Source organism: Ornithorhynchus anatinus, chromosome 4 (genome assembly GCF_004115215.2).
Source record: "Ornithorhynchus anatinus isolate Pmale09 chromosome 4, mOrnAna1.pri.v4, whole genome shotgun sequence".
In the NCBI taxonomy this organism is placed as follows: domain Eukaryota; kingdom Metazoa; phylum Chordata; class Mammalia; order Monotremata; family Ornithorhynchidae; genus Ornithorhynchus; species Ornithorhynchus anatinus.
In genome coordinates, this window is record NC_041731.1 from 99,167,148 (window position 1) to 99,182,528 (window position 15,381).

At 47.9% G+C, this 15,381-nt stretch overlaps 1 protein-coding gene across 3 annotated transcripts in view; it reads right to left on the reverse strand.

Annotated features, from left to right (window-relative positions):
* PKN2 (protein kinase N2) overlaps positions 1-14,748 on the reverse strand; it is a 134,154-nt gene extending 119,406 nt beyond the window's left edge. For all 3 annotated transcript variants that reach the window (XM_029062700.1, XM_029062701.1, XM_029062699.1), the window contains exon 1: positions 14,664-14,748. In XM_029062700.1, coding sequence (XP_028918533.1) covers positions 14,664-14,711 — 48 coding nt within the window. In that variant the 5' untranslated portion in view covers positions 14,712-14,748. The remainder of the gene's footprint in view (positions 1-14,663) is intronic.
* Between the last annotated feature and the right edge of the window lie 633 nt (positions 14,749-15,381).

Sequence of the window (15,381 nt, forward strand, 5' to 3'; positions counted from 1 at the left end):
TAGCACATAGTTAGAGCTCAAAAAATTCCATAAAAAAGAGAGACCAAATAAAGGTACAGTGAGTAGGCTGGACTCGAGGTAGAGTGAGTGGGTTGGCATTATAGGAACAAAGTGAGCAAGCTGGGTTGTAGCAGGAAATCAGGGAGGTAACTTAGGAGGGGGAAAAAGTGATTAAGTGCTTCAAAGATGTTTCTCTTTGATGCGGAGGTGGACGGACGACCATAGGAGGTTCCTGAGGAGTGGGGAAACATGGACTGAAAGCTTTTTTTTTAGAAAAACGATCTGGGCAGTAGAGTGAAGCAAGGAGTGGAGTGGGAAGATATAGGAGGCAGGGTGATGCTACAGTCAAGGCAGGATGGGACAAAAGGGCTCAGATCAGCAAAAGAGCAGTTTAGATGGAGAGAAGAGGGTTAAGGTTGTGAAGGTAGAACCGACACGATCTGGTGACAGATGGAATATGTGGGTGGAACGAAAGAGATGTGCCAGGGATAATGGCAAGGTTACGGGCTTATGAGACAAGGAGGATGGTGGTGCTGTCTACAGTAATGGGAAAGTCAGCATTTGGGTGAAACGATGTGGTGTTCTGCTTTGAACACGTTAAGTTTGAGAGGCTGGTGGGACATCAAAGTAGAGATGTCCTGAAGGCAGGAGGAAATACGATTTGGCAGAGACGAAGAGCGGTCAGGGCTGGAGACGTAGATTTGGGAATCATTCACATAGAGACAGACGGTGGAAAAATCCAGGAGAGCGAATGAGTTTTCCAAGGGAGACGGTGTAGATGGAGAATAGAAAGGGATCCAAAACCGAACCTTGGAGGACACCCACAGTTAGGGAATGGGAGGCAGAGGAGGAGCCTGCAAAAGAGACTGAGAATGAGAAGCCAGAGAGATAGGAGGAGAATCAAGAGAGGATAATGTCAGTGAAGCCGAGATTCATTCATTCAATAGTATTTATTGAGCGCTTACTATGAGCAGAGCACTGTACGAGGTTGAAAAACGTTTCCAGGAGAAGGGGTAGTGGACAGGGTTGAAGACAGCTGAGGGGTGGAGGAGGATTAGGACGGAGTAGACGCTGCTGGATTTTGCAAGGAGTTCACTGGTGACTTTTGAGGGGGCAGTTCCTGTGGAGTGAAGGGGCCAGAAGCCAGACTGGAGGGGATCAAGGAGAGAATCGGAAAAGTGGAAGCGGAGACGGTGGATGTAGACAAATGGCTCAAGGAGTTTGGAGAAGAACGGTAGGAAGGAGATGGGGCGATAACTGGAGGGAGTCGTGGGTCTACGGGAGGGGAGACACGAGCACATCTGAAAGAAGTGGAAGTCAACTGGAGAGCGAACGGTTGAAACCCAAGTTAATCCTATTAAATGCCTTTTGGTTCTGTTGTTCAGTAACTGGAGAAGTGATGCTTTAGCAAATAAAAGACATGACATTTGATAACTGCTTACTAGGAGGCAAGGCAGTATTAGCTATCTGTATAAATGCCATATACACCTATCACAGTACTACAGTGTAGGCGAAGGGGTCGAGATACACTTACTGCCGGCTCACCCAATCAATCAGTTGTATTGAATGAGTGCTTACTGTGTGCTGAGCACTGTCCTAAGGGGTTAAGAGAGCACAACGGTAGACACGTTCCCACTCTTGTTCAGTGGTCCACCGTGTGTGAACTTAAAACCTCCCCTCTTCACACTCACTGAGGAGGGTAGAGCCCACAGTTAGAGCTCTGTGCCGGCTCCTGAAGCAAGATATGCGGCCCTTAATAGACGATGCTGACTTTGACATTAATCTCAGTCTGTCTTTACATTTATTCAGACCAAGTATCCCATGCAGGGGCAATAGAGAGTGTGGATTGAAAACTCAAGTGCGGGCATATTTAAGTCATTAGAACGTTATAGCTTTTGATTGTAAAATTATTCAATTGGTATATTTAACTTGCTCAACTTTAAAAATGACAAAAATAAATGGTTCTGAAGACTACCACGGGCTGAAATCCAAAAGCCAGCAGGGCAGTCATAATATGCTACAGATCCTTCAAGTTATTCTTCAATTTAATCTTAAATCTTTCATAGGTGTTTGAAGATGAATCACATAAAGCAGAATATTTCTGGAAAGTGAAACGCTTCATTTGAATACACGGCATCTACTTAAATTATTTTTCATTATTGACATTTTAATTTTTTTAAAAAAAAGGTCCGCAGAGTTGATGATCTGTACTGGGTTACATAACAGAAATCTTGCATTTCCATGGATGTGGGTGTTTCTAGAGTGGTCCAATTTAAGAGAGCTAGTTCAGTTGCAACAATAATTGAAATGCCTTCCCTTTGACATGGTTTGTGGAAAGGTGAGTGAGTTTGGGTCTAGAAATGCTAAAGCTGTATTTCTCAACACTGGGTTTTGGAGTAGCACGAGGGAGTTGTAGAAACATAGCAGAAAAATGCTGCCAATAAGTGGTAGTTTCTCTTCTTCTACCACACCAAATTCCAGACTGAATCCAGCAGCGCAAATAGGTACCCACTTTGAACGGCAAGCTGGAGAAGTGGAACAATTGCCAAGTTATGCTGCTCGGGGTGGCCCAAGGCCGGGCTAGGTGCAGGAACTTAAGAGTCATCATTGCCTGGTCAGTATTGTGACCACATGGGCAAGTTACCAGATCTTTCTATTCCTGTACCTCGTGACAATGGCCTACCTAACTGGTTTCGAAACAAGCCTCTAAATGACGGCGACAATTATCCCCAAATCCCTCCCTGACTCGGCCTTCTACTGACGTTACTGACAAGCCTGCAAATCGAAGCAGTAAGTTTGTCAGAAAGACTTGTTTCTTATCATCATAATTTCATCATGACGACCTACAATTTTAAATACCGCATTCTCATTTTGGCTTCTGTCTCAGTTAAAAGTAGCTTTCTAAAACCCCTCCAAAACACAACAAAACAACAGTCACACTTCAATCAATGGTACCTATTGAGTACCTACTTGGTACAGAGGATTGTACCTAGTCCTTGGGAAAGTATACCAGAAGAGGAAAAATATGATCTATATTCCCTCAAAGGATCTGACAGGTCAAAGGTTTATTCAGAACGTTGAACCTTCAGCCCCTGGTCAAATCTTCCATGTCGCTACATAAATTTTACTCTGTAGGAAGGGTAGAGCTGACCCATCTGACCACTTACACGGCTCCTTTTCTGTTAGCTTCTAAAAGCCTGATCCCTACTAACTCCATTCGTTGACTCTATTCCATCAAAAGGACAAGAGTCAGATCAATCAATGGTATTTATTGAACTCTTACTGTATGCAGACCATCATCCATGGTATTTAATAATAATGTTGGTATTTGTTAAGCGCTTACTATGTGCCGAGCACTGTTCTAAGCGCTGGGGTAGACACAGGGGAATCAGGTCGTCCCACGTGGGGCTCACAGTCTTAATCCCCATTTGACAGATGAGGAAACTGAGGCACTGAGAAGTTAAGTGACTCTGAGAGCTTACTGAGTGCAGAGGACAGCAGGGAGAGTAGGAAGTGCTAGGGAGAGTGTAAGAGAACAAAGTTGGTAGATACGCTCCCTGACCAAAATGACTCTACAGGACCGTGCTAAGCATTTGGGAGAGTACAACACAACACAGTGAGGAACATGTTGCCTGTCCACAAGGAGCTTACACTCTGGAGGATGCTGTAGGCATCACATAATTTCTTTCTTTTGTTTTACGGTCTTTCTTAAGTACTCCCTATGTCCCAGGCACTGTACCAGGCACTGGGGTAGATGCAAACTAATCTGGACGGACACAGTCCGTATCCCGCTTGAGGCTCAGTCTTAATCCCCATTTTACAGGTGAGGTAACTGAGGTACAGAAAAGTCAAATGATTTGCCCGAGGTTACGCAGCAGACAAGTGAGAGAGGCGGAATTAGAATGCAGGCCCTTTTGACTTCTCAAGCCTGTGCTCTTATCCACTAGGCCAGGCTACTTCACGGTCATTTCCCGAATTGTAATTTAAGGCCCACTATTCTTGTCAGCGAATGAAGGGTTCCACTAAAATCAAAGATTCTCCACCTAACCTAAGTCAAGAGGGAAGTTAATGGAACTAATCCTGGGAGCCACCTGGAATCAAGACATTTAAAAATAGCCTCACTGGTCCTGGAACTATCACTTGTCCAGACCGAGCCGGGAATCTGATGAGGTTAGAGTGAAACATGGCAAATTTCCCTATTTTGCCACCTATGTATTTACTGCTATAGTTAATCAAGAATCTTTGAGAAAAACCTCATTGTCATGCCGTTTTACATTTTCATTCCCTTCATAGAAAGGTGCTGTTTAAGCCACTGTTTACAATTTTAAGTGATTTATTTCATGTTTTCACAAGTTCAGATTTCAAAAAAAAAAAAAGGTAACTTGATTGCTTTGGCAAAAACGATGTTTTAGCCCCTCACAGAGTTCCTTAACTAAGTCTCATTACCTACACTTTAAATGAACATTAGAGAATGTGGCGAATTAGAGAAGAAGTAAAAATTGACAGCATTAAAAAAACACCAATATTCCAATATAACATTTCTTTCTGGAAAAAAAAAAAAGAATCGCCCTTGCTCTCGGAAACACTAAAGTTGTTATTTACTTTATTATAGCTTTCTTGTTGTTTTGGAGGCTTCCTGTGTTAAATGGTAAAAATTAGAATCATTGCTCCACATGGTATATTATTGAAATGGGTAATGCAGGAAATACAGCAGTCAGTGGGTTTTCTCAATTCTCTCTTTCCTCAACCAAACCACCACGTATTTTCAAACATTAAACTGTCTACCTCGAATAATAAGGAAGGACCTTTGTTCCTGAATTTAAACACGACTAAAATTTAATTGTGAAAGGAATGAGTATCAGAAAATCCCTTTAGTTATGATTTAAGGGTCAGAGTTAATTTAAATAAAGTTACACTTCATATCAATAGGAATTTCACAAAGTACATAAACCCAGGTTTTTATAACATCTACTGATTTAAACACTCAGATGAGTGTTTAACAGATGCTATCTGTTGATAGCAAGACAATGGCCAAAAACCCCTTCTGTAATTAGATGATTTAAAAAATGCCAAAATCCCAAACAATGTTGGTATTTGTTAAGCGCTTACTATGTGCCGAACACTGTTCTGAGCGCTGGGGTAGATACAGAGTAATCAGGTTGTCCCACGTGAGGCTCACAGTTAATCCCCATTTTACAGATGAGGTCACTGAGGCACAGAAAAGTTAAGTGACTTGTCCACAGTCACACAGCTGACAAACGGCAGAGTCGGGATTAGAACCCATGACCTCTGACTCCTAAGCAACAGCAATTACAATATGAAATAATGTAAAACTTCTGTTAGAGATTAACGTTGAAAATATGAACCTCCTACAACAAAAATTTAAGTGAAGGCAACTGTTTACCACATTAATGAGTAGCCTTGAAATCCCCAACAATATTCCCAGTATTTCAGTAAGTTTGGGAAGCTGATAAATAGCCACTCTGATGAGATGCCTAGAGTCAAATATTAATGAAAACATGAACCTGAAACATACGGAAACAACTTGGAAGGTAAGATTAATGAGAGCCATTCAAGTGTATCCACAAGAAGTTTGTCATTAATAAAAAAAGGAGACCTTTAACATGATTTAGGATGGGTTTTTTTCCCCATCTCTTAAGTTCCATTTAAGCTTTTAAAGTTTTTCCATTCACAATTTTATACTTCATCTTTCTTGCTTTAACAGTTAAGAATACTTTAAAAAAAATCCACTATTTTACACACACAGCTGGTGCTTCTTAAATCAAGAGGCAACATCATCTAACTGATGGAACCCAGTACTTCTGCAGACGGGGCAGGTTTTGCACATTAGAACTTGAGGGACCCTCCCTTTCCCCCCAGTGAAAATTCTTGGCAAGGAGGGGAAGGGGACAACGAGAGGGATTTTTCTGAATGCTGTTTTACAGCCTTCCTCCCCAACACGTTCTTTCCAGGTAGAAGAGATGCCCTCATCTAAACCGACGTGAATTTTAAAACCCGCCCCAAACCCAGAGTTTCTGGAAGGGTTTTTGGCAGGGGTAGGAGCCTGTATAGAAATACCTGTACGCTCAATTTAAAATGCAGTTTTTCTATCCTTAGAGGATTAGGTTCACCCAGTAGCGTATCACACACCTGGAGGTCTGTGCCCCATTGTGGGCTGCTTCACAACCCCACCCCAATTATGGCTGGCTCCATTTCAGACAACACTATTTTGAAAGCAGTTTTGTTCTTAGCCAAGAAGATGCGCACGAATAATGAGGACGCACAGATCTTTGGGTTTTCTTCACATCAATTCCGTAACTAACTTATGCAAAAGAAATCTTAACCACTTTTTGAGCAAGAACTTCTTGTGAATTACATTTTCAGCTACACTCAAACACCGAATATGCTTGTTTGAAGATTTTGAAACATTCGGATCCGTAAGCTTAAATTTACTGATTGACGCCCACACTTCAAAATCTATTGCAATGCTGCTTAATATTTAAAGTACCGTGGTTTCCCAAGCAAGTCCCATATTAAAATCAGGCCTTAATATATACTAGACAGCAAATACTCCTTGGGAAAGAACTACAAACTTTCCAACCCAAGTACCATCAATGTTATCTAAGGGGCACTTACAATGTGCGGAGCACTGAACTAATGCCTGAAGCCACACAAGAGTTGGTAGAATCAATTCCAGTCCTCAAGGAGCTTATAAATCACTGCACAATGGTATGAAATCCAATCTCTTAAATTTACTGTATTTTACGTTTCTAGTATCAGCAGCTTGGCCTAGTGGATGGAGCACGGTCCTGGGAGTTGGAAGGATCTGGGTTCAAGTCCCAGCTTTGCCATTTGTCTGCTGTGTGACTCTGGGCGAGTCGCTTTGCTTCTCTGTGCCTCAATTCCCTCATCCGTAAAATGGGGATTAAGACGCGGAGCCCCACGTGGGACTGGGCCTACGTCCAACCTGATTAACTTGTTCTTACCCTAGCGCTCAGAACAGTGCTTGACACCTAGTAAGCGTTTAACAAATACCATCATATTGCATAATCTTATTGCACTGAGTCTCTTAGTTTTTTATTTTTTAAATCCATGTTATCAAACCGATGCCTCTACTGAGTTTATAATTACACTTCCACCAGCCCCAGATATAGACCGAGTGAGTTTACTGGGCAGGTCAACTGTGTGGCTGCCCAGGGCTGTCAATTTTCAGTGTTGGGGAAAGCACCGATGAGCTACGAGATGAAAGGAGCTGGCCAAGGACAGAGAGGATTGGGGATGGTGAGAGTGGGAAAGTTTACAGAAAAAGAACTTGTAATAACAATAATAATGGCATTTGTTAAGCACTTACTATGGGCAAAGCACTGATCTAAGCACTGGGGAGGATACAAGGTGATCAGGTTGTCCCATGTGGGGCTCACAGTCTTTATCCCCATTTTACAGATGGGGTAACTGAGGCCCAGTGAAGTGACTTGCCCAAAGTCACACAGCTAAGTGGCTGAGTCAGGATTCAAACCCATGACCTCTGACTCCCAAGCCCAGGCTCCTTCCACTGAGCCACGCTGTTTCCACCTTCACACGTGCACAAAGCATGCATGTGCTAGTGTGAGGATGGGGAGAAATGAAGCACACCTTGAAAAAAATTTCAAGACCTTTACGACTCCAAAACATTCAGATGGTTTTTCCCCCTCTTTGCAACAGGTTTTCTAAAAATGAAAATATCTGAAAACCTCACAATCTGTATCACTCACAGGTAGACTAAAACTGTCTTTAAAATTTCACCCGAGGTCAAACCGATCAAGGAAAATTTCAGTTCTGATGCAACTTTTTTCAGGGAAGAACGAAAACTCAGTCTTGCCACTTGGCTTGAGTCATTCCGGCACATGTTTGGGGTTTTTTTTTTTGTTTTTTTTTTTTTTAAAAAAGGCAGTTTTAGAAAAGTTTAAAAATGAAGCACCCGTAACCCTACAGACCACGTAAAAGTGACTGAAAAAGATGAAAATTGTCATTAAGCAGGACCTTAACTTGAAGGACCTATTTTATTCTCCACTCTTGCAGGGTTGTGATGCCTCGTATGCTTCTCTTCCTCCTGGGCTGAGTGCGGGAGGAAAAGTCTGAGCGCCCTCAGAGCAGGGGATGGGGGAGAAAGAGCCAAGGCCCGCGACTTGCAAAAAGAGTTTCTTCTTTAGCATGAGAAAAAGGAACTTCCAGTCACCTGAGGGATAAGGAGGGGGTCGGGGGAGAAGTAAATATTTGGAGCTTTTCCAAAAACCCATCGGGGAGGGGGACAGCTGGCAAGTTTGGGGGGCGTTCTTTGTGTACTGCAGGATTTAGGGCAAGGGAAGGAAGGGGGGCATCTTGAGCACCAAAGATCTGGGTCGCCCTTGCAGTTGCCGCCCTTTAATAACAACGATGGCATTTATTAAGCGCTTACTATGTGCAAGCACTGTTCTAAGCGGTGGGGAGGATAAAAGGTGATCAGGTTGTCCCAAGTGGGGCTCACAGTCTTCATCCCCATTTCACAGACGGGGTTACTGAGGCCCAGAGAAGTGAAGTGACTTGCCCCAAGTCACACGGCTGACAAGCGGCGGAGGGGGGATTCGAACCCATGACCTCTGACTCCTAAGCCCGGGCTCTTCCCACTGAGCCACGCTGCTTCTGCTTCTCCGCCTGCCTCCCTCTTTATCCACCCTTCCCTCAGCCCCACAGCGCTTTATGTCCACATCTATTTTCTGTCTCCCTCTTTAGACTCTAAGCTCCTTGTGGGCAGAGAATGCGTCTGCTTATTGTTATATTGTACTCTCCCAGTGCTCTGCACACAGTAAGTGCTCAATAAATACGATTCAGTGAAAGACTACGAAATTTATTTCTTTACATTCAGGTCCGCCCGTCCCCAAGGCCGTAAACTGGTAGTGCACAGGGAAAGTCTCCACTCTCTGTTAGCCTGCACTCCCCCAGGGGCTCAGTACAGTGCTCGGCATGTGGTAAGCGCTCAGCCCGGGTCCTTTTATGGTTGTATTGTACTCTCCCGGGCGCTTAGTAATAATAATAATAATAATAATGATGGCATTTGTTAAGCACTTACTATTTGCAAAGCACTAAGTGCTGGGGTTACTGTACTCTCCCAGGCGCTTAGTAATAATAATAATAATAATAATGATGGCATTTGTTAAGCGCTTACTATTTGCAAAGCACTAAGTGCTGGGGGGGGGATACAAGGGGACCAGGTTGTCCCACGTGGGGCTCTCAGTCTTCATCCCCATTTTCCAGATGAGTTAACTGAGGCACAGAGAAGTCAAGTGACTTGCCCAAATCACTCAGCCGACAAGCGGCAGAGCCGGGATTCGAACCCATGCCCTCTGACTCCCGAGCCTGTGCTCCTTCCACCCAGCCACGTTAGTACAGCGCTCTGCACAGGTAGGTGCTCAATAAATGTGACCGAATGAGGTGAATATGATTGACCGATTAAAGGTGACTTCTCTCAGCAGAGACGACTGCGGGGTGGGGTGGGGAGGAGGAGGCCCGCACGCTTCGCTCTTCTGGTGCTAATCTTCTTCTCCGGGTGCCTCCATCTCGCCGGTCTCACCCCCCGGCTCACGTCCTGCCTCCGTCCTGCACGCCCTCCCTCCTCAGATGCGACTGTCCCCACCTTCCAAGCCTTCCTGAAGGCCCGCCTCCTCCAAGAGGCCTTCCCAGACTAAGCCCCGCTTTTCCTCCTCTCCCGCTCCCTTCTGCACCGTCCCGACTTGCTCCCTTTGCTCTTCCCCCCCACCCGCCGCAGCCCCACAGCATTTAATGTGCAGATCTGTCATTTTACTGATTTGTACTGATGTCCCCACTAGACTGTGAGCAAGGTGAGGGCAGGGATTGCCATACGGTACTTCCCCAAGCGCTCAGTCCAGTGCTCTGCACACAGTAAGTGCTCAATAAAAACGGCTGAATCAATGAATGCTTCTTTGCACAGCTGTCTCCCCGCCCAGATTGTGAGCTCCTTTGAGGGCAGGGACTGTCACTCACTCATTCGACTGTATTTAATAATAATAATGTTGGTATTTGTTAAGCGCTTCCTATGTGCAGAGCACCGTTCTAAGCGCTGGGGGAGATACAGGGTCATCGGGTTGCCCCCGTGGGGCTCACAGTCTTACAGATGAGGTAACTGAGGCACCGAGAAGTTAAGTGACTTGCCCAAAGTCACACAGCTGACAAGTGGCAGAGCCGGGATTCGAACCCATGATCTCTGACTCCAAAGCCCATGCTCTTTCCATTGAGCCACGCGCTTACTATGGGCAGAGCACTGTACTAAGTGCTTGGGAGAGTACAATAGAGAGAAACAACCCCTGCCCACAACGAGCTCAGTTTGAGAGGGAAGAGACAGACATCAATACAAGTACCTCTTTACTGCCGCATTGTACTTTCCCAAGTGACATCAAAAAAATAACTTTTTATTGCTGTACTGTAATCTTAATAATTTAATAACTTTGGTATTCGTTAAGCGCTTACTCTGTGCCAAGCACTGTTTTAAGCGCTGGGTAGATACAAGGTAATGTGGTTGTCCCACGTGGGGCTCACAGTCTTCAGCCCCGCTTTACAGACGAGGGAACTGAGGCCCAGCGAAGTGAAGCGACTTGCCCAAAGCCACACAGCTGACAAGCGGCGGAGGCGGGATTAGAACCCACGACCTCTGACTCCCAAGTCCGGGCTCCTTCCGCTGAGCCACTACTGTACTTTCCCGCAGTGCTCCGCACCCAGCAGGCGGTCAATAAACACTCCTGAATGAATAATGGACAGGACTGGACGGGAAGCTGGTCGGCAAGGGAGCCGGCCTCCCTATATATCTACAATTCTATTATTAATTTTTATTATTATCAATTATTATCTATTCAATTCTATTTATTAATATTGATGCCTGTTTACTTGTTTTGATGTTTGACTCCCCCCTTCTAGAATGTGAGTCCATTTTGGCCAAGGATGGTCTCTCTTCACTGATGAATTGCACTTTCCAAGTGTTCAGTCCAGCGCTCTGCACGCAGTAGGCACTAAATACGGCTGAACGAATATAATTCTATTTATTGACACTGTTGCCTGTTTTCTTGTTTTGATGTCTGCCTCCCCCCCCCCCGCCCGTTAGACTGTAAGCCCGCTGTGGGCAGGGAATATCACTCTTTATTGCTGTATTGTACTTTCCAAGCGTTCAGTACAGGGCTCTGCACACAGTAAGTGCTCAATAAATGACCGAACGAAGGAATACATCTATAATTCTATTTATTGATATCGAGACCTGTTTACTTGTTTTGATGTCTGTTCCCCCCTTCTGGACCGTGAGCCCGGCGTGGGCAGGGATGGTCTCTCTTTACTTCCGTGTTGTTCTTTCCCAAGCGCTCAGTCCAGCGCTCTGCACCCACTAAGCGCTCAGTACACATGACTGAGTGAATGAATGACTATAGCTATAATTCTATTTATGGATTTCGATGCCCGTTTACTTGTTTTAATGTCTGTCTCCCCCCTCTAGCCCCTGAGCCCGTCGTGGGCAGGCATCGTCCCTCTTTATCGCTGAACTGTACTTTCCAGGCGCTCAGTCCAGCGCTCTGCACAGAGTAAGCGCTCAATAAAAACGACTGAATGAATGCACGACTATAGCTGTAATTCTATTTATTGATACCGATGCCTATTTACTTGTCTTGATCTCTGCCCCCACCCCCATCCAACGCCCTAGACTGTGAGCCCGTTGTGGGCAGGGATCGTCTCTACTGCTGAACTGTACTTTCCAAGCGCTCAGTACAGTGCTCTGCAGACAGTAAGCGCTCATTAAAAAAGACTGCCTGAATGAATGAATATATCTATAATACTATGTATCGCTATCGATGCCTGTTTACTAGACCGTGAGCCCGTTGTGGGCAGGCATCGTCTCTCTTTAGTGCTGAAATGTACTTTCCAAGCGCTCAGTCCAGCGCTCTGCACACAGTAGGCGCTCAATAAATGCGACCGGATAAACCTATAATTCTATTTATTGATACCGATGCCTACCTCCCCCGCCTCTAGAACGTGAGCCCGCTGCGGGCACCGAACGATAATGACGGGCTTTGTTGAGCGCTTACTATGTGCCACGCACTGTTCGAAGCTGTTTACGGCGTACTTTTCCGAGCGCTCAGTCCAGCACCCTGCACGCAGTAAGCGCTCAATAAATACGACTAAATTCACTCAATGGCATTTGAGTAAGAGCGCAATAAAAATGACTGACTTGTTCTGCATTGTTTTGTTGTCTGCCTCCCCCGTTTAGACTGTGAGCCCGTTGTGGGGCGAGGATTGTCTGTATCTGTTGCCTGATTGGCCATTCCAAGCGCTTAGTACAGTGCTCTGCACAGAGTAAGCGCTCAATGACTGTGAGCCCGTTGTGGGGCAGGGACTGCCTCTATCTGTTGCCTGATTGTCCATTCCAAACGCTTAGCACAGTGCTCTGCACAGAGTAAGCGCTCAGTACGATGGAATGAATGACAATGGAGAGAGGGAGGGCGGGCCGAGGCTGATGGAATCCGTCCTGAGGATGGGTTGGGGGGGGGGGGGGGGGAATCCCAAGCGTTTCGTCCAGCGCTGTGCACATAGTAAGCACTCAATAAATACGATGGAATGAATGAATGAATGACTAAATGACGGGAGGGAGGGAGGGAGGGAGGGAGGGAGGGAGGGAGGGAGGGAGGGAAGGCAGGAGTGGATGGAGTCTTTCCTAAGGAGAGATTAGGGGGATTCCAGGCGCAGAGCCCAGCGCTCTGCACAGAGTAAGCACTCAATACAATGGGATGAATGAATGAATGAATGACTAAATGACGGGAGGGAGGGAGGGAGGGAGGGAGGGAGGGAGGGAGGGAGGGAGGGAGGGAAGGCAGGAGTGGATGGAGTCTTTCCTAAGGAGGGATTAGGGGGATTTCAGGCGCAGAGCCCAGCGCTCTGCACAGAGTAAGCACTCAATACAATGGGATGAATGAATGAATGAATGACTAAATGACGGGAGGGAGGGAGGGAGGGAGGGAGGGAGGGAGGGAAGGAAGGCAGGAGCGGATGGAGTCCTTCCTAAGGAGGGATTAGGGGGATTCCAAGCACTGAGCCCAGTGCTCTGCACAGAGTAAGCACTCAATAAATACGATGGAATGAATGAATGAATGAATGACTAAATGACTGAATGGAGGGAGGGAGGGAGGGAGGGAGGGCAGGAGCAGATGGAGTCCTTCCTAAAGAGGGATTAGGGGGATTCCAAGCGCTGAGCCCAGTGCTCTGCACAGAGTAAGCACTCAATAAATACGATGGGATGAGTGGTGACTGAATGGGCGGGGGCCATGGAGTCCGTCCTGAGGAGGGGATGGGAGCGGGGATTCCAAGTGCTTAGAACAATGCTCTGCACAGAGCAAGCACTGAATAAATACGACTGAATGAATGAATGAATGAATGACTGAATGGAGGGAAGGAGGGTGGGGGATTCCAAGCGCTTACTACAATGCTCTGCACAGAGTAGGCGCTCCAGAAATACGACCGAAGGAAAGAATGACTGAATGGAGGGAGGGAAGGGGCGGGGGGGGGGGGGGGATGCCAAGCGCTTAGTACAATGCTCTGCACAGAGTAGGCGCTCCATAAATACGATGGGATGAAAGAATGACTGAATGGAGGGAGATTCCAAGTGCTGAGCCCAGCGCTCTGCACAGAGTGGGCGCTCCAGAACTACAACTGAATGAATGAATGAGTGAATGGGGGGGGGGGGGATCTAAGCGCTGATCCCATTGCTCTGCACAGAGTGGGTGCTCCAGAATTACAACTGAATGAATGAATGAATGAGTGGATGGAGGGAGAGAAGGGGGGGGTGATCCAAGCTGAGCTCAGCGCTCTGCACAGGGTAGGCGCTCCAGAACTACGACTGAATGAGTGAATGAATGAATGGGGGGGGCAAGTGCTGAGCCCAGCGCTCTGCACAGAGTGGGCGCTCCAGAACTACAACTGAATAAATGAATGAATGAATGAGTGGATGGAGGGAGGGAGGGAGAGATTGGGGGGGGGGGGGGGGGGTGATCCAAGCGCTGAGCCCAGTGCTCTGCACAGAGTGGGCGCTCCAGAACTACGACTGAATGAATGAATGAGTGAATGAATGAATGGGGGGGGGCAAGCGCTGAGCCCAGCGCTCTGCACAGAGTGGGCGCTCCAGAACTACAACTGAATGAACGAATTAATGAATGAATGAGTGGATGGAGGGAGAGATTGGGGGGGGGGGATCCAAGCGCTGAGCCCAGTGCTCTGCATAGAGTGGGCGCTCCAGAACGACGACTGAATGAATGAATGAATGAATGGGGGGGAAGCGCTGAGCCCAGCGCTCTGCACAGAGTGGGCGCTCCAGAACTACAACTGAATGAATGAATGAATGAGTGGATGGAGAGAGAGAAGGTGGGGTGGGGGGGGGGTGAACTAAGCTGAGCCCAGCGCTCTGCACAGGGTAGGCGCTCCAGAACGACGACTGAATGAATGAATGAGTGAGTGAATGAATGAATGAATGGGGGGAGCCAAGCGCTGAGCCCAGCGCTCTGCACAGGGTAGGCTGCTCCAGAGCGACGACCGAATGAGTGAACGGAGGGAGGCCAGGAGGCGGGAGAGAAAAGGCAGCGCGTGTCGGGGGTCGCGGCTCTGACCTGCAGCTCGGTGAGGAGGCCGTCTCCCAGCTCCGCGTTGGACGCCATGGCGCGGGGGGCAGGGGGGAGTGTACTGGCCGCCTCGGCGGGGCGGGGGGCGGGGGGCGGGGCGCGGCTAGGAGAGGCGGGAGGCCCCGCGGCGGCGCCTCATGGGGGCGGAGGGCGGCGGCCGCCTCCCCCTTCCCGGCCGGGCGGCCACGCTGCGCGGGGGAGGCGGGGGAGGCCGAGGAGGCCCAGGAGGCCGAGGAGGCCCGGGAGGCCCGGGAGGCCCGGGAGGCCCAGGAGACTGAGGCGGCCGCGCCGCCCGCTCCGCCCGTCGCACCATGGGCCGCAGCCCCCCCCGCCCCCACCCCCGCCGCCGCGTCGTAAAAGCGGCCCGCTCGACGGCGCCCCCGCCACGTGACCGCCACGGCCCCCCGCCCCCGCCACGTGACCCGCCCCCGCCACGTGACCCGCCCCCTCCACGTGACCCCCCCCCCCCCCCCGCCAGCGCCGCCGCCGCGCGACGCACAAAGACGGCGCCTGCCGCGCGGCGCTCACTCCTTCCTTCCTTCCTTCCTCCGTTCGTTCATCCATCCAGCTATTCATCCATCCATTCAGCCATCCGTTCATTCATTCATGCATCCTTTCATCCATCCATCCATTCAGTCATCCATCCATCCTTTCATCCACTCATCCATTCATTCATCCATCTTTTCAGCCATCCATTCATCCATTC